We start from the raw sequence: 24,350 nt of genomic DNA, 5'->3' as shown, positions 1-24,350 counted from the left end.
CTATCCAGCCATTTCATTAGGTGTGGCTATAAATTTGTTATATAATACCTTCTGCCTCTACAACGATAATAATGATCATTTTGATGGTAGGGGTTATAGTTTTAGTTTCCAGTTATCTAGGTCTGCACTGCTGTACATCATGCGGAAAGCCAAAAATCTCTCAATATAACTGCAAACATGAAAAAAAGTTGTATTGCCAATATCTTACCTTCAGATTGATTATCAACGTTTTTTTTTTTTTTTGTTACATCTTTTATTGACTTTTTGTGCCTTTTAAACTAGTTAAGAGTCACAGTTGTAATGAATCTCTTTTTATTGACCTCCCAGCTCGCTTGTAAGCAGACTCAATGACATCCTAAATCTATTTTCGGAGTACAGTGCATCCCCTCCGGTGGCCCGTTGAGCCTGCAGCTGTGCCTTAGTGTTGTTGAGCCCGCACAGGGGGTTGTGTTGTCATGCTGACGCTGGGCCTCCACGTTACAGTGCGAGCGACATTGTGCACGCCATCCATCCTCTTGGGGTTCACACGCAGTGCACAGCTGCACATTTTGGGCCTCATGAGTCCCTCTGGGAGCGTCTGTCCACACGTTTTCAAATGCCTATGCATGTGTGTGTTACGCATTGTGTTCAGACAGAGGAAGGAGTCACGCCACGCTGATAGTAACAGTACACAAACAAACAATCTCTGTCTCTACTCTTTAAAGATGGGGAAAAAAGGTCTCTTTCTTATGAGTTGGCTGGAAGTTGGCATTTTCGGGAGTATTTTATGGATTCACAATTGTTAAAGAAAGTGTCTGTGCTGCAGATGTGAAAGTGTTTTTGATCTTATAGGAGATTTGTGAATACGACCTGAAATGCCTACCATATTGAGTCTCACTTTTTCTTTACACGCTGGAGCCTCGCTTTTCAAAAGCCCTAGTATTTGTATTTGTAGATGTTATGGTTTTCGTTTGCTTTTGCATTTCCGGTTTTGTTTTTGTGTTTTGCACTTTACTGGCACCGTAGTTCTGTGCAAAAAAACAAAAAACAATGCATGAGTCAATCATTCAACACATGTTCATCTGAACTCCTTCGTAGGTTGTGTGAAAAGGTTTTAACACATCAAAAAGAATATTCTACAGTGTAAGCTTTTATTAAGAACTCAAGGCAATAACAAGCCTCCCGGGCTGCTCCCCAACACTCAGGCAAGATCGGATTTAACACACCCCATCAGACCTTCAAAATAAAACCAGGCCGTACAGTATATAACCTAGGGGCGTACCTAAAATTTTTGATTAGCATTTCAAAGGAAGAGGTTTAGCTTGGTGCTAATTTTATCCCAACCCACTGATCTCACTGGCTGAACTTAAAGCCCAAGTGACGTGCCTATAAACATTGTAAAATAGATATTGTCATGAAAAATACATATAATATTATTCACTTCAATTCTTCTTCTTCTTCAATGTCTATATGAAAACATAAATATGAGCAGAAAGCTTGTCATCCATGTGCAAAGTTGCGGAAGTCTCACTCGACATCCAAGTGGTAGCCATATTGCCTGCAACGTCATCAGCAGACGTCACAGACTGGGACATTCGCCATTGAAAACACCTGCTATGGGAGAGGAACAACAGAGATTTTCGGATTTTTCCGCCACTCCTTCTGACACGGAAGCTCTTTTTGAAGAAGAGAACATCTCACAATCGAGTGAAGCGGGCAATATTAGCCCATCGTTTCGAGCCATATTTAGATGATATGCTGATCACTTCTAGCTAACAACAGCAACGGGCCCCCCAGCTGAAGCCTTGATCAGCGGACACATTGCCGAAGCCGTGATCGGCGGACGCGGCACCGACACGCACATAGACACATTTAGCCCACCTGATTTACGGATTACGTCCCCCCCCTCAACCATTGTTTTTTTTTTAGCAACTCTATACACACCTACCTGTCATTTGGAACCCACATAGCTCTCGTTCTTTGCACCTGTGCAATCCAATTTTCACAACGAACCAGGTCTTTTGGAAAAGTATGAAACGCGAATCCATCATCCCGAGTGTTTGAGCAATATCCGGCAATACAACAACCCGGCATTTTGGCTAACACGAAGGAACAAAGAGCTACCTTCCTGCAGGTAAAAGTGGTATAAACACATGAGGCTGCCTGAGTGGGCTCCTGCTTCTTCTCCAAAACAAATCCCTCGAGAGGATTTTCATGGCGGGAGTTACAAAAAGCCATATACATCAAAATCACGTTGTGTGGTGAAATAAAATGGATGGCTCCATTCTGACTGCCTTTGTTTTGTTTTGCTTTTTAATTAAAAGCAGTGGAGAGTTGGTGTCAGTGGACCTTTAAAGACTTGCAGTATGTTATCACGTGATCAGCTGATTTGGTGCAATTCTCTTGGTCAGCAGTCCGCAATTTTTTTTTTTTTTTTTTGTTACCATCACATGGACCAAACTTATTTTGACAGAGCGTTGTAGCTGCTGGCCTGAGATGCCCACAAAGCTCGCTGCCTTGTCAGCTACACTCCCATGCTCAGCGACTGTCGTCACCACCCCGCGAGTGGCAGCATTTGAGGGGTGTTTCTTATGCAGCTGAGCTCATCCGAGAAAGGAACAAATGAATTTATTATCTGATTCCATTCAGTATGCTTAGCTAGAAGATTTTTTTTATTTAAATGAGCTGTATGTTAATGACACACCTTTACGTGACCCTCATCTACCACTCTGCTCTGGTCAAAAAAAAAAGAAAAGAGCCACGCAAAATGCTTGGTGTATGTACACCTGCGTAGCACTAATGTTAACCCCTGACAATAAAAGTTTCACCACACTTTCTTTTGGCACATGGCGGGCTATTTAGCAGTCACACTCAATAATCAAGTACACAATATCTTTAGTTGGATTGCTAAATAAGTCACCATAGGGCCAATAAATTGGTAATACTTTGTCATAGTCATATGTGTTATCTTGAAAGCCTGACTTTTTTAAGGATTTTTTTTGCCCCAATTTGTCTGTGATTTTCGAGCAAAGCGGCAGGCTTGTTATTGCCATGAGTTGTTCAATGCTTTTTATCCAATATGACAGAATGTTTAGAGTGTGCCAGTCATTTAATAAATAACATGAGAAACATGATAGACTTTTGTCTTGTTCCCATCTCTACACTACTCTATGTACACACACTTCAGTAAAGATAAGTGATGTGAAAAGTTTATTCATCCACGCTGTCATTTGTATTTATTTTTCTAGTTTTCAGTTTTCTATATGTAAAACTACAGTTGTATTCCCTACAAAGTATATTTTTGTTGATATGTTTGGATTCTTTGGTTTTCATTATTTATTGGTGAATATATAGATGTTTTTTTTGTGTATTTCTGTTTTAGTCAGTCTTTCGAGAATGGATTAGTCATGAAAACTGAGGTCCACTGATCTTCTTATGGGCTTGTTATGCCTTGGGACAATTCGGTGATCATGAGGTCTGTTTGGCTTAAGTTGACACGGTAATAAACTCGTTAGTTCTTGACACAGAGCCTTTATTTTGTTTTGTTCCTACATGAAAGTGGCGCTTTGTCTCAACACTGAGTCTCGCCAGTTATGATGTGAGGCAATACCAGACATTTTAAATGTAGCTATTTTAATGGGTTTATTAAGAGAGGAATGCATCATAAGATTTTTTTTAAAGCCAAGTAAGAAAACAATCCTGTCACATTTGTATGTCACCACACAGAAAGGCCATCATTTGGCAGAAATACAGTACTGTATATAAATTTCCACATTGTCAACTTTGCCATCTTCCTCATCCCACTCACTTGTTTGCTCTCCCTCCCCCATGTCCTCCTCAGACGGGGTGGGTTTATGAGACAGGGATTCTTTGTGAGGCTGAGCTGTACCATTTGCTGTCTAACTGTAATTTCTGGAGTTTATTTGCGCCCATAAAACCTCCTGCTGGATCATCACAAGTTGCCATTATTACAGTGGAAAGCCGTTAGGGATTCTCCCTCCGGTCGTATATACTATACCTGAAATCCACGCACACCCCGTCCACACAGTACACGAGCAACATGATGGTCCACAAAGGAGTATGCTGTTTTGTTTTTTTTTAACCCTTTAAAAGGGCACTCATCAAAATTGAGAGTATAAAACTATACGGTAGTATTTATTTTAAATTTATTATTAGATTCAAAATGCAATAGTAATATAGTACTTTGGATAACAGCTGCCAATAATTTAAATGCTCATCAGCAAAATTCATTGATTTTTATTTTTTTAACGGTAAATTCAGCATGTAATCTTTTCACGACTATTGATAAAATTATATGAAATTGACCAATATGTGTTTTGAAGGTTCTTCAGTTTTGACATCGAATAGAGATATGGTTGTTACCATACTCTCTACATGCAGGAGAGCACTGAGAACTGTTAAATTTCCATGAGGTTAATGAGATACAGTTTATTGTTTGCATCAGGCAGTGACTATAACTGGGGTTCCCAAGCTCTTTTTGCAGCGCCCCCCATTTTGGAGGTGAAATTTTCAGCGCTGCCTTTCCAAATTTTCCCGAACTTACAAACATTATTACTTGGGAATCAATAAAAATATGAAAAACTGCTAGGTGTAACTTAAAGCCCCACTGACAATCCTATAAACATTCTAAAATAGATATTGTAATGAAAAATACATATAACATTACCAACTTCAATGTCTATATAAAAATAAATAGGAGTGGAGAGTGTGCCATCCATGCGCAAAGTTGCGGAAGTCTCACTCGACATCCAAGTGGTAGCCATATTGCCTGCAACATCATCAGCAGATGTTACACCGGGACATTCCCCATTGAAAACACGCAGTGGCACCTGTTATGAGAGAGGAACAACAGAGATTTTCAGATTTTTCTGACGCTTTTAGAAGAAGAGAATGTCTCACAATCGAGTGAAGTGACCGGGGCAATATTACCCTATCGTTTCGAACCATATTTAGATGATATGCGGATCACTTCTAACAACAGACTCCCCGACAGTATGTATGACAGTATGTAGCGTACTCAGCCGCGAGTGATGACAACGCTGTAAAGCGGCCCGCCCTGGCTGCGACAAGCCACCCCGGCGGCGCCACGACGAGCCACCGCGGCCCGGCTCCGAGCCTTGTTGTCGCTCGCTGAAAGAAGGATTACGCCCCCCCTAACTATTATTTCTTTTAATACCTCTATACAGACACCTATCTGCCATTTGGAACCCATGATGCTCTGGTCCGATGCAAAAGAGCTACCTCCCCACAGGTAAAACTGGTATAAACACACGAACCCGCCCGAGTGGGCGCCTGCTTATAACGTCACTTCCTGCTTGTTCTCCAAAACAAATCCCTCGAGAGGATTTTCATGGCGGGAGTTACAAAAAGCTGTATACGTCAAAATCACGTTGTGTGGTGGAAAAAATGGATGGGTCCATTCCAGCTGCCTCCTTTTTAAATAAATACATACTAAAAATCATGCTTTTTGTGTCAGTAAACCTTTAATAATGAAAAGTGTTTATGTTAGTTATGGGTACCCACCCCGCCGGCCCCTCTGTCATAACACCGTTCCCCCCAGGGGGTGCGCTCCCCAGTTTGAAAACCACTAAACTCTAATCAGAACTTCAGTATCTACAGTACTGTACTGTGTGAAGCTATATGACTCACAGTCGGCGCTGATCAAAACAGGGATTTTGGGGCGAATTCAAGCCTTTTTCTTTGCTTGTCATATCCATTGAAAAGACAACTATGTTTTTATTGCTGAGGTTCCTGCATTCTTCAGGCATATAATTGCTTGGTCAGGAGGCACGCGAGCAGGCATTGTTATTTTCATGCCACGAAGCGAGTCGCTTTCCAACTCTTCACGTTTTAACAGGTCCGCAGTAGAACTGCCTGCATTCTTGGCTCCTTTTCCACTTTACCCACAAGTCTCTCACTTCATTGCTTCTTCCTGGGTCACAAGTGCAAAGGCGCCTGATGTCCATAGAATGCAGGATTCTCCCTCAAACACAGAGATGGCTGATGGGAAGCAGGAAATGGTCTTCAGTAATTACTGTTTTCCCGTGGGAGTGACATCACGAAAGCATTGAACTCTTTGCCATGAATAGCCTCAAACAGAGCATTTCCTGTTACCACAGCCAGATACACGTGGATTTTTTTTCTTTTACCTAATTTCCACCTGTTTTCTTCCGCAGCCTTACTATCCTCAACTTTCCTCACCTTGACAAATTCTGCCCTACCCCCTCATTAAATTCAGAAGGTCTTTAAAGGACACTCGCCCCTTGTGTATTTTTAGCGCCTAACTTCACCTTGGATGTTTATCAGGGCAGTGGCATTGTTAAATAAGGACATTGGATTTCTGAGGTTATGAATATGTGTGGGCTCTTGTAATAAAAGCAGGATTTGAAATGATCATTTCTTGCTGCAAGTATCCATTGTTTGGAGAAGTAAAATCCCGTGTGTGTGTGAGTGAGTGAGTGAGTGACCTCATGGGTCGGAGTGACCCCACAGGGTTGCAGCCTAGAGGTACATGGACTAGGACACAAAAGTATCTCGAATGAACATCTGAGGCACTGAATTGTGCAGTAGTTCAGTTTGTGCCAGACACAATGTAAAACATATCCACTAATATGATCGGATGAGAAAGTGGATTTAAAACAAACACATTGCATGTACGCAGGGGGCCCATTGTGGTCAAACGAGAACAATATTACCAGAGAGCAAGTATACTTGTTGCTCAGTGGCCTTGCTGGTAACACAGCTTTATTTTATGAGATTCAAACAAGAATTTAGACAAAATGTCTTACTTTACAAAAAAATACTCATCTTTTTTTGCCCTTCAGAACTTTGCTACATCCCATGTGTTACTCTCTTAAGCGTGTACCTGTAATTTGTTCTGCAAGTGTAATTAACCAACTCAAAGTTACGTAAACTATACTTTGTTTATCACTCATTGCCTCACGTTGCACCCACTTTTTCCATTTTAACTCATTTTAGGTAATTAACTCACTCATTGTGACTCATGACAAGATTCCAATTAAGGCCATTAGTGGAAGGCCCAAAACCAGAACATGTTAGAGCCATAGTGGATGAACTTCTGATCCGCCTTACGAGGAGCGTGGTGAGGTGGGAGTTTCTTGGTGGGGTCATGTTTGACCTCTCACACACTCTCAATATGCTAAATGTAGCAGTAGTCATGCCTTGGATAACTGTGATATTCTCTCCAGGTCTTAAATATCTGTTGTCTTAACCATGGTGAAAGTGAAGCAATCAGGGTTTGAGTCTTAGCTTCTGTGCCTGCAGATTTCCCCATTTTGTGTTTTCCAGATGGGAGGTCATGCAAGGGCAGTGGTCAAGTTGACAGCATTTAATCTTTGCTTCCAGTCACACAGTAAACCAGCATGTACTCAAGCGAAACTGATGAATCTCTACTTTGTAGATGAATTTCCAGGGACAGCTAAGGTTAACCCTGTAACTAGAAAACAAAGCGCCTGGTCTTCTCCGGCTCACCTGATGGCAAATTAATTCCGGACAACTGCTGGGTTATTGGTTGTTGTGTCCATTTTCTAAGCCATTGCTCAGGAAGGCCTTGGGAATGTCCATAAATTGAATTTGGGCTAATGTTATTATACACTGCGATCCTTCAAGAAATTTGTGCTCAATGTGATTAAAATCTTTTTCTGATCAAATCCATAGTCATCTGATTTTTTTCTTTTTTTTTTTCAGCACAAGGTAGTTTTATTCCCATTTTGTGAGTACTCAATGTCAACACGCGCCAAAAGAGGCTTTCCTTTCTTTCCTTTTTGACACTATATGATTTGCTTTCCTTGAGCATATTAAACAAAATTCAGATCAATTCATATCATTCAAATGGTCATTATGGAGTGCTATTTTCCCTTCATTAAAATAAACATACCAAGAACAGTTTTTGGGGCAAAGTTGAAACAGATTAATGGGATTCCTATTCATTTCATTGGGAAAAGGTGATTTGAGACACTAGTGCTTTGAGTTACAAGCGTGCTCACAGAACCAATTTAACTCCTCTCATGGCACTACTGTTTTTGCATAATGCGGTAACTGTATTGCAACTCTGGGCCACGTCAAAGACTGCTTAGGTTAAAATAAAGATTAGAAGATAATTAGTCAAACATGATAAAGAAATGTTATCAAAAACCTACAACCACAAGCTAAATAAGTAAGAATGTTTGCAAAATTATAAGAAGTTGTAATATTTTGTAATGCATTAAAAAATAGATTAAATAAAGGTAATGCCAAGATGTCAAGTTCTTTTGCGATCTCTGCTCAACAGTGTTAAAAAAAATATAGTAAGGACAGTGTGTGTGTGTGTTTGTACAGTATGTTAGCTTAGCTCAAGTCTGTTTGGCTGCCGTGGATGTTTTCGCTAAAGCCGACAGCTTTTGCTCTCTGGTGATACACGTTACACAGTCATGTCTGAGCCAATTCACATTCCTCTCCAATGGCGCACTTCATCAAACACTCCTCCCTCCACCGAGCCTGAGTGTGTGTGACTAAATATTTGAGTAATAAATCAGTGCTGTTGACTACTTTCTCAAGTGGATAGCATTGGTTAGGTAAAGGGATATCCGTTATAACCGGGGGCACATCTTGCCCTATGTGCCCTTATGTATGGAATGGAATGGAAAATCGAACAAGCGCTAAAAGGTGCCCCCAAAGTACTGCCTAGCCCCAATTTAAAAAGCTGTTCACCATTGGTTTTAACTCTTTGCCCCTCCCTTTGTTTCCTTAAGAACAGCAGCCAAGATATAAGTTTATACGACTGTACCAAAATATGAAAAGTCTACACACTCCTGTTCAAATGTGAAGGCTTTTTGTAAAATAAAAAAATAATACTGTACTTTCTCAAGTATAATGCTTCCTTTAGTATAATGCACACCCTCAAAGCTTACCTAGAAAAATCTGGAAAACCCTTCTACCAATGTACAACGTGCAAAAAGTCATCATTAATAAAAATCTTTTGCAAGTACTGATGGAGCGGTAATATATATCTCGGGACAAGCCACACGCTTGTCCTGGTCCCTGCAATTGTCAGAACAGAATCCCTAAACCAACTAAAATAAATGGTCAACGATTGCATGACATTTTATTAATACTGTTGATAACACACATTACAGTCTTAAATAAACTGCAGTATTTAACACAAGCATTTTTTGCATGAAATATTTGTGCATAAAACATCTTTGCATATTACAGTTTATCCACGACAATACACATCCTTGGCCAAGACTTCAAAAGATGCATCCGACTCATCTCCAATCTAAAAAATATCCATCGTAGCTATCTTTGGTGCATCACTGTCAAACTCATCATTGATGACTCGGTCCAGTTCTGGTGCCTCCTGCATATATGAACAGTGATCCCATCTTGCTCCTACAGGATGTCATCCTCTGTGCCACCATGGCGTTTGTGAGGAAAAAAATTTTGAATCCCAAGAGTCTGGGCTACCTTTATTCCTCATTATTGTTGGCACATTGAGGGGACGTTCCACCGTGCTAATAGCGCAGCTCTTGCCCCAGTTCGGCTACAATCTGTCGCACCTCTTCATCACGTCAGGTCGCTATCAAAACGAGAGCTCAAACTATGTAGAAATAAGCGTAATGGGCACTTAAAAAAAGTGACCATTTAAATTGTGTGCACTGTCCCGTTTTGTTTTTAGATGTGCCTATTACGATTCTTCTATGTAGTTTTGTTAGCTAGCTGTTAGCAGTTAGCACACGCTGTTTTGCTTCTGGTTTGGCTGCATCATTGGCCAGAGTGAAGTTACATTTCTTTTAAAAGCGGCTGCACAACTAGCCCTTGTAGTCGACATTTCTTGTCTTCGTTTAAGTGAAAACAAACTCACGGGTTGTTGTTTCTGATGTTTGGTGCAGTAGCAACAAATATGTGATCCTAACGATGGTAAAATGCAAGCCCCGCCCCGAGGAGGTCAGAGTTGAAGGTGGTGGCGCACATTACTGTAATTTATATAAATGTGTAACATAAGACATCATATATCATATCGAAATGTATATGTATACCTTTTTTTTTACCACTCTATGTACATGTATACAATGTGATTGTATTTTTTTTTCATCCATACCTAAACATACTGTGCTCTCTTGACTTTTTAAAAAATGTTTTGGGAAAAAATTCTGCATCATTTTCGAGAAATTACGGTAATTCCAATCCATCAATTTTCTTCTGCTTATCTCTGGTTGGGTTTCAGGGAGGTTGGCACCTTTAGCAGGAAATACTTCCCTAGACTTTGTCCAGCTTTTTAGGAGGGGTCACGAGGCGTTCCTAAGCTAGCCGGGTGACAAGAATTTCTTGGGTTGTCCCCTGAGCCTCCTCCCGGTGGGAAACGCCCGGAACACCTCGCCAGTGATGTTTTCGGCAGGGGCGTCCAAAACAGAAGCTGGGGCTTCATCTACCTCTTTTCGATGCAATATTGTGATCTGCAGTGAAAGCAGGGAACAGGCAGAGGAACCATTAGAAAGATGGAGGTACGCACTGGAAAGGAGAGCAATGAAGATTAGCCGAAGTCAAACAGAATATATGTGCGTGAATGAGAGGGTCGGAGGAGGAGGAGTGAAGCTCTAGGGAGAAGAGATAGCGAGAGTGGATGACTTCAAAAAGTTGGCGTCAACAATACAGCGCAATGTTGGCGGAAGGTGTCTAGTGTTCTATGTGACAGAAGAGTCTCCGCTGGAATGAAGGCCAAAGTTTATATAACAGTGGTGAGGCTGGCCATGATGTACGGATTAGAGACGGTGGCCCTGAAGAGATAACAGGAAGCAGAACTGGAGGTAGCAGAAATGAAGATGCTGGAGTTCTCACTTGGTGTGAACAGGTTGCATAGGCTTAGAAATGAGCTCATTAGAGGGACAGCCAAAGTTGGATGTTTTGGAGACAAGGTTAGAGAGAGCAGACTTTGATGGTTTGGACATGTCCAGAAGCGAGAGAGTGAGTATATTGGTAGAAGGGTGTTGAGGATGGAGCTGCCAGGCAAAAGAGCGAGAGGAAGACCAAAGAGAAGGTTGATGGATGTTGTGAGGGAGGACATGAGGGCAGTGGGTGTTAGCGAGGAAAATGCACGAGATAGGTTTAGAGGGACTAATATGACACGCTGGGGCGACCCCTAACGTGACAAGCCGAAAGTAAAAGAAGAAGAAGATATTTAAAAATATCCTTATGAATGAGAAAATAAATAATTTCAAAGATTTTTGTACCACTAACATATTGTTAAACTGTTCAACTCAATTGAGGAAAAAACTGAATCTTTTTGAGAGGTGAAGTAAAAATAAACTACTGAAATACTGTGGTTGCAAAGGTATGCACACCCTCTTCAACTGGGAATGTGACTGTGGGAATGTCCGAAATTAACATCTCATTCAAACCCACGTTAAACTTGAATTGGGCACACACCTTCCACCACTTGGTGTCTCTGATTAACAGAATACAGTTGAGCTGGTATAGTTTGACTTTCTTTAAATTTTAACTGAATATTTTGTGCTAACAATGAATGCTGTTTGGAACTGTTCATCTACAAGTACTGCAGTTAATTCTGAACAGCCACTTCCTCACTGATAAGAGGGTGTGCACACTCGTGCAATCACATGTCAGTTATTTGCACCCCTCTCAAATTTAGTTGTATGGTTTATAGGTCCCAGACTGGTGTCATTTTGATATCACAAAAATCTGAAAAGGGTGTGTAGACTTTTTATATCCACTTCATGCTTACCTACAACTGTCACATCTATGTTTTTTTTTAAATAATTTTTGAAAGTTACTCTTTCTACTGTGCATGCAGTAGGTGTTATGGGCACACTATGTTCCACTTCTTCCTCAGCTCCATACCAGAAGCAGGCTAAGGAGAAAGAAGGCTTTGTATCACAAAGTGCACACACCCATTACATTCTTGGTGGTGGTGGTGGGGAATGTATGCTTCTCTTCCTACTAAACATTCTGGCTCACCGCCACACCTCATGCACCCCAACGCTTGGACTGGGAAAAAAAAAAAAAAAAAAAAATTAACAGTGAAGTTCACACCCCAGCTAGCCATCGCCCTTGCAGCAGTTAGGAGGCGCAGCAACGATCTGAATGGGTGCTCTGTTGTGTGAACGGGGACCGGCTGGATGCTGAGGCTGGAACCAGCTTCCTTTGGAAAAACAGCAGGCGTCGGCTAAGAGCGAAAATACCCAGGCGCGACCGGCAGGTGCTGTTATTGGAACACAAAAGTGACACTTGCACCTTCCAGCTATCTGCTTCTCTCTGTTCTCAATGCTGAAACCATTTGATCATCTCCCTCTGCAGCTGCCTCGCTATACTCACATTTGGCTTGCTCTTTTTTTCTTTTGTTTTGTTTTTTTCAAAGCTCAGCCTGCAGCGTCACCTCCTGTTAATCCTCCCTCTCTGCTCCCCACCAAGCCAAGCCACTGTAGATTCAGCACTTTGTGGGGACTATTTTGTTTCATTAACTGCAATTACACCATCAGGATCGAGATCATCCAAATCATCTTAAATAAGATTTACAGCTACATGCTGTTTTAAATCAGTGTTTTCAATTGGGAATATTAAACATTGTTGTATTTCTTCATCAAGGCGTGCAGTTAAAAAGATCAGAGATGCTCCAGCTGGGTTTTTATGTGACGATTGTCAGTGTGTGTTTAAATGAACATATGGTAGCCTAAGTGTGTTTCGCTGCGCATGTAAATGTTGATTTAGCTGATGTTTCCATATGAATGCAATTTCTACTTGTATGTGTTCTCGTTTGTTCTGACTTATGAGCTAACATCTGCACAGAGGCTGTGTGCCAGATTTGCTGTTATCGATTTTGTGTGCCTTTGACACGGCCAATGTGGGAGGTGAATGCATTCTATTTCTGCCTATATCTCTTCTTAGCAACATGACTTCCACTTGGAGTTGTTACATGCGCACTACATTGTTATTAAATCATCCCATTCCCACTGTGCACATTCTACTAATATAGTCGGCATCACTGGTGCTGATTTATATGATTACAGTTATAAATGCAGTACCAGGCGAACGTGTGCAAGCTGTGTGCCACCAGCACGCTAAAGACTGAGTGACTTTGTGTGTGTGTGTGTGTGTGTGTGTGTGTGGTGTGTGTGTGTGTGTGTCGTAAATTCGTGTGTTTGTCAGGTGCAACGTAAAAGAATTTGGATAGCTGCTGCTTGACCATATTTGGTACCATTCACTGATTGAGGATAACAAAGGAGCTGGTCCCACTTAAATGTTTTCTTGCCACTGTCCAGTTGGCTTGTGTAAATAAAGTAATCTGTAATCTGTTTCAAGGCCCAACAGCGCTGCACAATTATTGACATTCATAAAGCTTTTAGAAGTAAGAAGGAGAAATGTTTTCAGTAATGTGGTGAAATTTTTAATGTGTAAAAACAAAGTACCCATTTTAATACTAATATGTTAAAACAATGTTGGGTATGTTATTATTTCCCAGAGGTGGATATTCCACCATAGTTTAAGCAAAGCTCCTGAAGCCCATAGTAACAGGTCAGCGCGAGGCTGCGGGGATGTTCCTGCTTTGAGCGTGGTCATGAGTGACCTCATCAGTGGCGCCTTTATCTGATTGCTTGTTTTACCTCAGGTATATATATTGTTTTATGTTTGATTTTTTTGTTTTAACTTTATAAACTTCCTTTTCAGTGAGATGCACTAAAGTTGTGAAGTCCTGAGATCTCAATAATATGATGGCAGTTCAACCCCCAGTTATGATTACAGTTGTTTTTTTTATGTTTTTTTTTTTTTTGCCTCTGCCTCAAACATTTAGGCTGATGCTTATTTGGAGGAACGATGGTATGTTCAATTTTTGTGCTTTCAAGGTATACTACTTTAGTCCCAAACTTCGCTCTTATTTAAAAAAAAAATATGAATACAAAAACATTTAAAGAAAAAACAAAACTCAACCCCAGATTTAGTATTGCATTATTTGTGTCCATAATGCTGACAAAGCAGTGATACATCGCTTCAAATAGTCCAGTTCTATGCAGTGCTTCAGTGCTTTTTTCTAACTAAATTCTCATGAGAACACATTAAGTGATGCAGTGATCCTGATCGTTTATGTCTGCGCAAGAGACCTAGTAATAACACAGTCATTCTAATTTGGTGATGGTGGGGGGGTGTATCAAAAGCATTTAAATGACCTAAAACTTGATAGCATTTCAATGTCTAGTCTACAACACACTTATCATTGCAGCTAGCGTGAAGAAAGGGTTGAACTGTTGTAGCGCCCCCCCCCCCAAAAAAAAAAAAGCCATGACTGTGCTGTCAAAAAATTCCTTTATGCAACAGGCAAACATTTTATGGGGGATGTCCAGGTTTAGGAGGCAGGTCCTTTGTAGTTAGGGTTTAATGACGAGTGGGATCTGCTGAAAAGAGCCTCTTGTTGTGGTTTGAGCTGCTGAGAGTCATCGCGAAGCTTGTTCCACGATAGCCCACCACCGTCCCTGGGCCTGATGAGGTCCATGCTAGCAAAGTGTCCAGCTGGGTGATGTCATGTTTCAGGGTGACCTCGGTAGACCTTCCGTCATGTCCTTGTGCCCTCAACTTGTACATGTGGCGTCCTTCGACCTTAGAGCCAACAGGTGACCATATGTGAGTACAGCGTATGCATTATAATCCTGTTATTACTGGGTCATGGAAAGGTTAATCCATCTGCGACTCCCTTTGACTCTGCATGTCTATTAGTTACAATGAAAAGCTTGACTCGATTTGATTGGTCGAGACAGAGGGATAACCACATCAACAACCCCTAGATACCCTTTTGAAACATTGTGCATTATCCAATGTGTCATTAGGCATAACATGACTGCTAATGTAAGTACCTTTAGTGAATATACAGTAAAATGTCTACAAATCCCTGTTTACTGTAAATCTCAATGGTAGTGTGAATTAAAAAAATACAAATCATTTGATTTAAAAAAAAAATGTATATATGTTTTTTCAAGCGCGTAAGTAAGCAGAAGTGAAATAACTCTTCTAACTGGGATGCGGCTATGTTCAGAACTAACTAATCACATTCATACATGTTAAATGGAAGTCAGCACATTTTTGCCACCATTTAAAGTACCACTGGTTAACCCCAATTAAATATTAGAAGTTCTAGTAGGCTTCTCCTGACAATTTTTGAAGGTGTGAACTGGGACGAATGCACAACCATGTTTATTTTAACTTACAATCTAAAAAACATGACAATAAATTCAATTGTACAGGTTATCAGTTCCCTCCATGTTGGAAAAGGTTTTAAAATCATGTATGTTCATCTAATTTTTCACCTGATCATTGTTAGTATGATTGTTCTTAGTAGAATTTGTGCAGGGGTGAGATGTGGGCCTGTGAAGAATACCAATCCAATTTTGGGTAAATCCAGGATTTGTTTTCTCTTGTGATTTGTTTTTTTAATCCATAATTCCTCTGTTTATATTGCATCAGCTATAAGAAAATGGACAATACAATAAATGAGCAATAGCGATAAAGAGACTCTCGTGGATCAGTGGGTTGCAACACCTTCCCGTGTCCAGAGGGGGGCAGGTTCACTAGCTTTACAATATACATTTATATCAATGTGCTGTGTATATATTTTGGTCGGCTCTATAATTGTTTTATATACATTTGACATCCATAGGGCGGGACGGTGCGTAGCTTGAAAGAGTTGGCCTCACAGTTCTGAGGCCCCAGGTTCAATCCCCGACCCGCCTGTGTGGAGTTTCCACGTTCTCCCCTTGCCTGCGTGGGTTTTCTCCAGGTACTCTGGTTTCCTCCCACATCCCAAAAACATGCATCATTAATTGGAGACTCTAAATTGGCCCGAGGTGTGACTGAGTGTGGCTGTTTGTCTCGATGTACCCTACGATTGGCAGGCAACCAGTTCAGGGTGTACCCCGCCTCCTGCCCGTTGAGAGCTGGGATAGGCTCCAGCACGCCCCGCGACCCTTGTGAGGATAAGCGGCAAAGAAAATGGCTGGATGGATATATATCCATTTCAATCTCTGAATATCAATATTTTTTAATTTATGAGTAATATAGAGTCAGCTCTAGTACAATAATATAGAATTTGAGCATATAGAATGAAAACAAGGCTTAAATGGAAAAAGATGAGACGCTGTGGCGAACCCTAATGGGACAAGCCGAAAGAAGAAGAATCCATGATGGCTGCACACATAAAACTACACGACTACTCTTCAGCAAAAAGCGTTTACTGTCTGCAAAGGAACGTGAAATGTCAATTTTGATAAATTCTGGGTTTAGAATTAAGATTTTCCCGCAGAGTACAGAAATGGGACAGAAAGAAAGAAGGCGAAGGATTAGATGTGCTGAAGGAAATGACCATCAGGGTATGCAGTGGTAGCAGAAAGGAAGCAGTGCTCTCTTGTCAGTGAGTCAATAATAGCGCTCTGGATTCGAAGAGGAGGGGGCGGGGTGTGGAGTCGACCTCAATGAACGAATGGCCTCACTTCCTGGGAAGCGGCACGAGAAATGACCGTGAATGAGCAAGACGTTCATTCATTACGTCTCGTCAAGATACTTGTAACAAATCATGTATCACTGTTGTGTTCACGCAAGTCTCACTCTTTGTTCCCGGACACCTGCGTTGAACTGTGAGTGTAAATTGTTCCCGGGACACTTGGCACGGCTTCCTGCTGATGAAACCTTAATCTGATTAACTGCAGTATATTTACAGCTCTAAGTCGTACATTATCAAGCTTCATCTTGTTTGGCTTCCACGTGTCTTCTCAGTCATCGGGCTGACGGTACATGATGAAGTTCTTTGTTTTCTTCGTTTTCCATTATTGTGACTCAGCAGTTTATTGTGACTGGTTTTTAGTAGCATCTTGAGCAAAATGCACAGCGCAAAAACAACCCATTGCATCCATTTCAACAGGTGGTTAAAGTTTTAAAGAGGCGGAGTTTTGCATCTTCCATTTTCCCGGAATAATTTTGTAAAAGTTGATGTGCTTTATACTGTAGCTGTGTTTCTGTAACTACTTTGAAATTCTGACAAAATATGAGCATTTACTGAGCAACTGATCCCGTACTAATACTACTTGTGATACTTAAAGGGGAAATCCCCTGGTTTGCATTCACAATGTATCCAGTAGGTCATGTAATATGTACTCTATCTTGACAATGTGATGTTAAATCCTCTCTCATTTAATAGTGTTTTGAGAATATTTTTATCAACAATTACGAATTTTCAGGGACACTGCCATGTTCAGGAGTCACATGTCACGATAGAGTACATATTACATGACCTATTGGATACATTGTTACTCCAACCCACCGGAATTTTCCTTTAACTAATTCATAAGCGTGGAGTAAATGTTGAATATAGGGCAGAAGTTCTGAAGATTGTCTATCTAATAAGTAACGCTTGCCACTTTGCACGGCTTTCTGCTCAAGTGCGCCGATTGCGCAGACGTGTCGTTCCTCCACCGAGATGCACTTTGTTCTTGTGTTGCTACGGGCCAAGGCTGCCCACAGATGGACTCTCTCCTCCTCCGTCCTCATCCTCCTACATGTCATCTGCTTGCATCTCTCGATTTACTGCTCACACATGAACGCCTCATGAAAATCCTTTTTGCTCTGTACTGCTCGACTGAATGAAAGTACACCTTCGGCTGTGTGGCTTTTACAGTACATTCCCTTGTTCAATATTAGGGTGAGTGCATCGGACGCTCCATTAATTGTCGTCCAGTGCGGATTTCCTCCACGCTAGCTCCAACTCAGCTGATTCCTGCCCTGATTCCTGTTTACTCCCATACTCAAAGCTTTCCCATGTAGTTTCCCCAGCCCCGTTTTCACTTCACCGCCAATGGTACATCAGCAATTGACAAGGCCAAACGCTTGGCTGCACAGCAACTTGCCAGCAGCCACACATGGGCCAGGCTGTGAGCGCACTCTGGCACTGAGGGAAACGGATGACAAGTTTGTATTTTTATCCACAAGGATGACTGACTACTCTGTCAGTAATTACATGTATACACTGTGTACCAATTAGACTGGTAGTGATGATCTTTGTGCAGCCAATTCTCTTGTTGGATTATTGCTCTATGTAGTTATTGTAGTACTGGTATCTTGGTGGTGAATGCTGCAGATTTGAATCCCTGTCAATGTACCAATATCCAGCCACTGCTGGTTCAAATATAGGTTAGTTGCGTCAGGAAGGTCATCCAGCATAAAAAAAAATGCTTTCAAAATCAGGTTTTTTTTTGTTTTTTTTTTTTTCAAATATTCACTCATTTTTTGAGGGGATGCCTGCAACACATTACCAAAAAGCTGGGAGAGAGACATGTTTTCCACTGTTTCATCACCCTTCTTTTTAACAAAACTTGGGAAGTGTTTGGGTACTTGTTGAAACTTTTTAAGTTGAGTTCTCTCCCATTCTTGCTTGATGTACAACCTCAGTTGCTCAACGGTCTGGAGTATTTGTTGTATTTTGCGCTCTCCCTTGTGTTCTTTTATAAAAGCCAGTGATATTTAAAAAAAAAAAAAATTGGGGGAACATTTGGAGGACATTTGGAAAAATAAGACAGCACACTGAAATAGTGATCAGGACATATATGTCACAGTCGAAAGGTTCAGTGTTCGAAACCCCGGTTTGGGGTTTCATGCGTGGGTGCTTGGTTTTTCTTTGGCTACTCCATCTCCTTTTCACATTCCCAAAATATTTGTGTTTATATTGCCCATTTGCAAGGATGTGAGTGTGTTTAGTTTTTTTATCATCCAGTCAAAAGTGTACCTCGCTTCTTTTGCCCAAATAAGCTGGGATAGGCTACAACTCACCAGCAACGTTTTAGAGACTAGATGGATGGATTGGGGAACTGGTGAGTGAGTAAATGTCATAATGGAAAAAAAAAAACAGTTGCGTCACTTCTAAAAATAAAAATTGTTACACGTGCTACCTCCCACCCCCAAATGAGGGCAATGTATTTGTCTACTTACCATTGTGCTCTCTTGAGCTTCTGTAACGTCAATTTTGATTCGATAGTATATTACCTTGCCCCCATGTTGGAAGAGGAATCTATGAATGGAAAATGGGAGAGGAGGGGGGGGGGGTGCTGATATGCAGCGCACTGACACTCTTTAACACCTGGTGTGCCCTTTACTGCGCTCGAGAGTGTTGGCGGAGGGTGTGGGTGGGGACGGGGCATGCCTGAAATGACAAGTCACTGGTCTCCGTTGCACACGCATGCACACCCTCCCTCCGATCCGAGGAAAGCCTCTCGGTTGGTCCATCCGCGGGTCACTCTCAAATCCTCCCCTCGTGCCGCTGCTGTTGATGCTGCTGCTCGTGTGCGTGGAATCGAGAGAGTGGGAGGGGGGGAACTGGGGAGCAGTTGGGACTAAAGCAAGCACCATGTCGGCACGGAGCACGACCCACACACAAGGAGGTTCGCACAATGGAGCGTCTTTTGAAGCAAACGAGCGAGTCCGTAGACTGTGGGGATCCATAACAACTTGCGAGTTCACGAGGATTTTTTTTTAATTTATTTTTTTGCCACTTAAGATTCTTTTCCGTGTGCGCGTGCTCCAAAACAGAAATCAGAGTTATTTTCTCGCTGTGTGCGGGACGTTTGTTGCGTCAAGCGTCCAACGCCATGAACCACACAAACAACCAAGCGGTAAGCTTCTGTCTTTTTCTTTCTTTTTTTCTATTCTTTCACAAAGCGTTAAGACGGCTCCGCTGGCAGCGTGGAAAATGTCAGTCACTTGTCATCGCCGACGTCACACGTTGCGTGTACCACGTGTATTGCGTGTGCTGCGCGGCCAAGACGTTTAGATGAAGTGTGCATGCACCGTGCTCAGTGGCCAGTGTGTCGAAAGTTGGTCTCTTTTTTTTTTGAGATTCGTAGGGATCAGTGTTTTCAAAATGATTCCCGAGTTGCTAAAAATAACTTATTTATAACGGTATTTGGCAAAGGACGCCTGTGTAGACTCGCGGGGGTGGCCAACCAGTCAGAGAGCAAGAGCCGCATTCTTGTACTCTGTTACAGCAGAGAGCCACATCATACACATGAAAGAGCCAATGAGCCAGATCATACACAAATATCATTCCCTCTTTATACACATACCTTTGCTCAGCTAGATTTATTGTACATATCACACACCATGATAATGACCGATATTTGTGGCGGGACAGTTGAAGGTCTGATACCATTCGTTTAAAATTATTTTCATGACACAAGATTTCAGCGATGACACCAAGGCATTTTTTTTAAACGACTTCAGTCACTTTTGGAAATTCAAGGTCAATATTAATGTGGAGTGAGCTGAAGTGAACATTTATAGTACTGCATTTTGAGAGCAAAATTGACAAAATAATTATTTGTTTCAAAGACCACAATCTGAGCGAGAAACTTAGATATTTTCTTTCAATGCGCATGCCAGCTACTGTGTTAACCTTTCCTGCGACGGTCACATGACCATGGTCGGGAGACGCAGGGGAGACTTCTTCTCCGAGGCCGAGGTTTTCCTCCTTGGGGTTAACTCCCTTCTCTCGTTGAACAGCTGAGCTGGGTGGTGCACAGAACTTCAGACAAAACAGAACTTTGATATGCTTTTGTGGCGTCACGAGGCAAAGATCCACATGCGGCACGAGAGCCGTAGGTTGGCCAACCCTGGTGGAGAGTTTTATTGTACAAATGTTCATCTGCTTGCAGGCATACTTTGAAAATTATTTGTTAGCCAATACTGTATGTGTCTATGTATAAATAAACGTGTGACTAATTGACCAAGGACACGCCTAGCTCAATTTTGGGGAAGCATCTTTTAAATGAATCCCAGCTGCAAGTGAGAAAAGTGTTAAAACCACAGTACTTGGTCGTAACGAATCATTTTACTACTCTCCTCTGTTTTGACTTTGAATGAGAGGAGTTAGTTGTGTCATGAACAATCGAGAATATTGAAGTCAATGCGATACTATCACTATCATGTGTTTTCTCGCCATTTTGGGGGGAGGGCTGCAGCACCCATAAAATTAATCTCAGCACCCCTTAACATTTAAACGTAGAATCACTATTGCATGACTTATGTGAACCTGGATTTCAATGCAGGTCCAAGTCCCCCTTTCAGCTTTAATGCCAATAATTCACGAATGGCTTTGTTCGTGAATTTTTCAAGATACGAGCCATCATTTGGTCAATTACTTGCTTTGACTTGTGAGCAAAAATGTGAAATGTAGGTGCCACATGGTTACAGCAAACTCTTCTCAACTCAACACCAAATAGCAGTTTAGGAGGTACCGTATTGAAGAATTTTTCCGAAAGAGGGTGCGAGGTCTTTATTGCCACCCCACAGTCAAAGTAAACTAAAAACAATGTCAATTACACATTCTGTTTCTATAAAAAATACATAAAGCCTGCTAGCTGAATACAAGCAGGTCATCCAAAATAGCATATACGGGATAACGAATATCATTCATGTGTGAGTAATAACAATCAATGTATATTATGGATGAAAATGATAGTGAGACACTCAGTCAGGCCACACAACAAAACTCCCAGGCATATATTCTTTATCATCTGTGAAAAATAACTTTGGAACTGCGGCTTACTCTGCAGCTGTGGCCGCCTTCTTTGGGTATGTATATACTGCCATTGGGTATTTACATTGAGATTTAATTTAATGTTTATGTGTTGTTTAAGAAGCCATGGACGTGTATACGTCAGCTATTGCGGATTGTGGTTCTGATTCCCTTAAAAAAATCATCTGAAGAGTCTGAGTGTGTTAGTGTGTGTGTCAGACGCTCGCAGACCTGTGGCTGTGCACCTCCTCTAATCAGCGTTTGTGTGTTGCCTCTGAAAATCATAACTGGCTGCTAAGTCGTACATAATGACAGGCTCATTCTTGATGTGCAAAGAAAGTTGATGGTGAACATGACAAAATGGTAAAATTACAAGAAACAAGTTCCTGTGTTCTGAGGATAGTCGTTTTGTCTTTCCAATACATTTTTTGTGAACCCAATCTTTGACAAGGTTCACAACATTCATCCCCTTAACAGGTTTATTTTTATACAATATAAATTTCTTCTCATAGTACGACTATTTTTGATATACAGCAACTCTATTTTCCTTTGTGATTAAGTTTCATTGCCATTCAAGGTGTCCATAGATGTAAAAGTGAGCTTGACTGGTGGCTTGTCTATGTGCCTTGCAATTGGCTGGCAACCAGTCCAGGGTTTCCGACCCTCTTGACCCTCAAAAGTCACCTCGGACCCTAGTGTCGATAAGCGTTAAAGAAAATGGATGCACATTAACTTTATTGGGCTGCATTCTTCAAAAATTTTTTGCTCAAGTGTTATTACTTCTTTTCTCAATTTGTATTGTTCTTTGTGGTTTTATTCATTCATTCATTTCCCGTACCGTTTATCCTCACTAGGGTCACGGGCGTGCTGGAGCCTCTCCAAGCAGTCTCCCGTCTCCTTAGTGTGACCTTAATTCTCTGTCGTAAACATGGATGTCCCCTGTCGATTTTTAAAGGCCACAAGCTTCAACATCTCCCAAAAATTGTAAGTGCCTGACGTGATCTTTCTTTTCCCAGAATGCGTTCATTGTGTGTGTAAAATACACTAGTGTGTGTTTCCTTGTGTCCCCGCTGCTGTTGCAGCCGCAACCATGTTGACTCATTAGCTGGGAAAAGGTCACTGATGTGCCACAACGTCTCCTCTTTTGTCGCGTTCTCTGCAGCGCCACAGCGCCACGCGACGTCTGTGCCGCTTCCCTCGCATTGGGCCGTTAGTGCAATTCAGCTGCACGCCCTTTAATGCGTTACTGACGCTGCTTTTCATTGTGTCGGCAAATTCTGCAATGGCAGCAAGTGAATCCTCTTACAATCGATACCCACTTACTGCAGAGAATCTACGCTGTCTGTCAGTAGATCCGGCTCTTCATCCACTCCTCTTTGGATATCTATGGAGATAAATTTCTTGAGTTCTGCGCCCCCTTCCCCCCACCCCCTCCCACACCCCTGCTTACAGTCGGCTGCAGGCACGTGTTTCTGTATGTGCTGTGGAGGTCATTTCTTTTCTCTTTCTGCATGGATGTAAAGCTCCTGAATATTGAGAGTCACACAGAGAAGTGAAACCCATTCCTTTGCGCAGGACGTATGATTGAATAAAACTTATGGAAAAACAAAAAACATAAAACAACTACTACTGCTTCATGCACCTGCCTCTCCACTCAGACCCCAATTATAGGTCTTTTAACTGAACCTAGTTATGTTTTGTTTTTGTTTTTTTTTAATCTTACTGTATCTTATATTGCTAGTTTTTGGTCTTCCTCCTTGAAAGCTTTGACCTCAAAGCCCCTTCTAAAAGGTCTCTTGGTAATGTTCTTTGTTGGGGTGGCCTCCACAATGGTTTACTCTGACAATGTGAATGGGAGAAAAATTGGAATAAATGGGAACAATAATTTACCATGGAAGCTCCAAGGTCAAACGATACATTTTGTGAGGCTGGTTGCCCCCCGAAAGACATTGAGTCAAACAGAAATAAATTGCCCAAGAGTCATACTTTTGCGATCATGAATATTTATGAGCGAAACTGGGCATTTCTAAAGTAACATTGCACCAATTTTTTTATAGTAATACAAGTGTGTTTGTGTTTAGTTTACGATTCGTTTACAAATACATAATACACATTTGAAAATAATTGCTAAAACTTGTAATGACTGAGAACTACTATATGTAGTATTCACTTGTGGAGCGCTAGCATGAAACCATTTTTTGCTACTTCAGTTTTCCTGATTCGGGCGGGAGGGGTCTAGTTGGGGGGGTCTGTGTGTGGCTACAATGGTGCCCAGTGACTCATTTCTGTGTCAAGCAGAGTCCCACCTCGTGGTTATCCAGCCCGGTTGTGATTACTGGACTTGCGCATGTTAGCGTGCAAGCTAGCTCGAGGTTAGCGCCGCTAGTCCCACCTGGGAAAGCCCCACGGAAACCCACTGGCATATATTGAAGCCATTGAAAGGTTTAAACAGATACATTTCGCAGCTCAAAAATGTATTATGTGTAGGCACAAGAAGACAAGTTTCAGTGGGTCTTGTTTTCGGGTATTCCGGCGATTCGGCCACAGTGCTTGAGAGTGGAGGTGTAGGCTGGATTTTGTTCACAATTTTGAAGTCTCATTTATTATACCTGGGAACTTTATTTTAATGATTGAAATTTGCCCTGGTTGTTATTATGCTTCTTCTTCTTCTTTTCCTTTCGGCTTGTCCCGTCAGGGGTTGCTACAGAGAGTCAGCTTCGATGCACGCATATTTGTTTGGCACAGTTTTATGCTGGATGGGTGTTAACATGCTTGGTTATCAAATTTAGAAATT

The 24,350-nt window shown here is 41.5% G+C and overlaps 1 protein-coding gene across 6 annotated transcripts in view; it reads left to right on the top strand.

Annotated features, from left to right (window-relative positions):
• Positions 1 to 24,350, top strand: part of rtkna (rhotekin a) — a 78,156-nt gene that overhangs the window by 25,570 nt on the left and 28,236 nt on the right. The window contains exon 1 of one of the 6 annotated variants that reach the window (XM_061817498.1): positions 19,216 to 19,655. The exons of the other annotated variants lie outside the window; for them this stretch is intronic. Coding sequence (XP_061673482.1) covers positions 19,632 to 19,655 — 24 coding nt within the window. The 5' untranslated portion in view covers positions 19,216 to 19,631. Of the gene's footprint in view, positions 1 to 19,215; positions 19,656 to 24,350 lie in introns of those variants that run through there. 6 annotated transcript variants of the gene reach the window in all.

The sequence above is a fragment of the Syngnathoides biaculeatus genome, chromosome 4 (genome assembly GCF_019802595.1).
Source record: "Syngnathoides biaculeatus isolate LvHL_M chromosome 4, ASM1980259v1, whole genome shotgun sequence".
NCBI classification, from domain to species: domain Eukaryota; kingdom Metazoa; phylum Chordata; class Actinopteri; order Syngnathiformes; family Syngnathidae; genus Syngnathoides; species Syngnathoides biaculeatus.
Note: the sequence above shows the minus strand (reverse complement) of the source record. Positions and strands in the feature narration are given on the sequence as shown.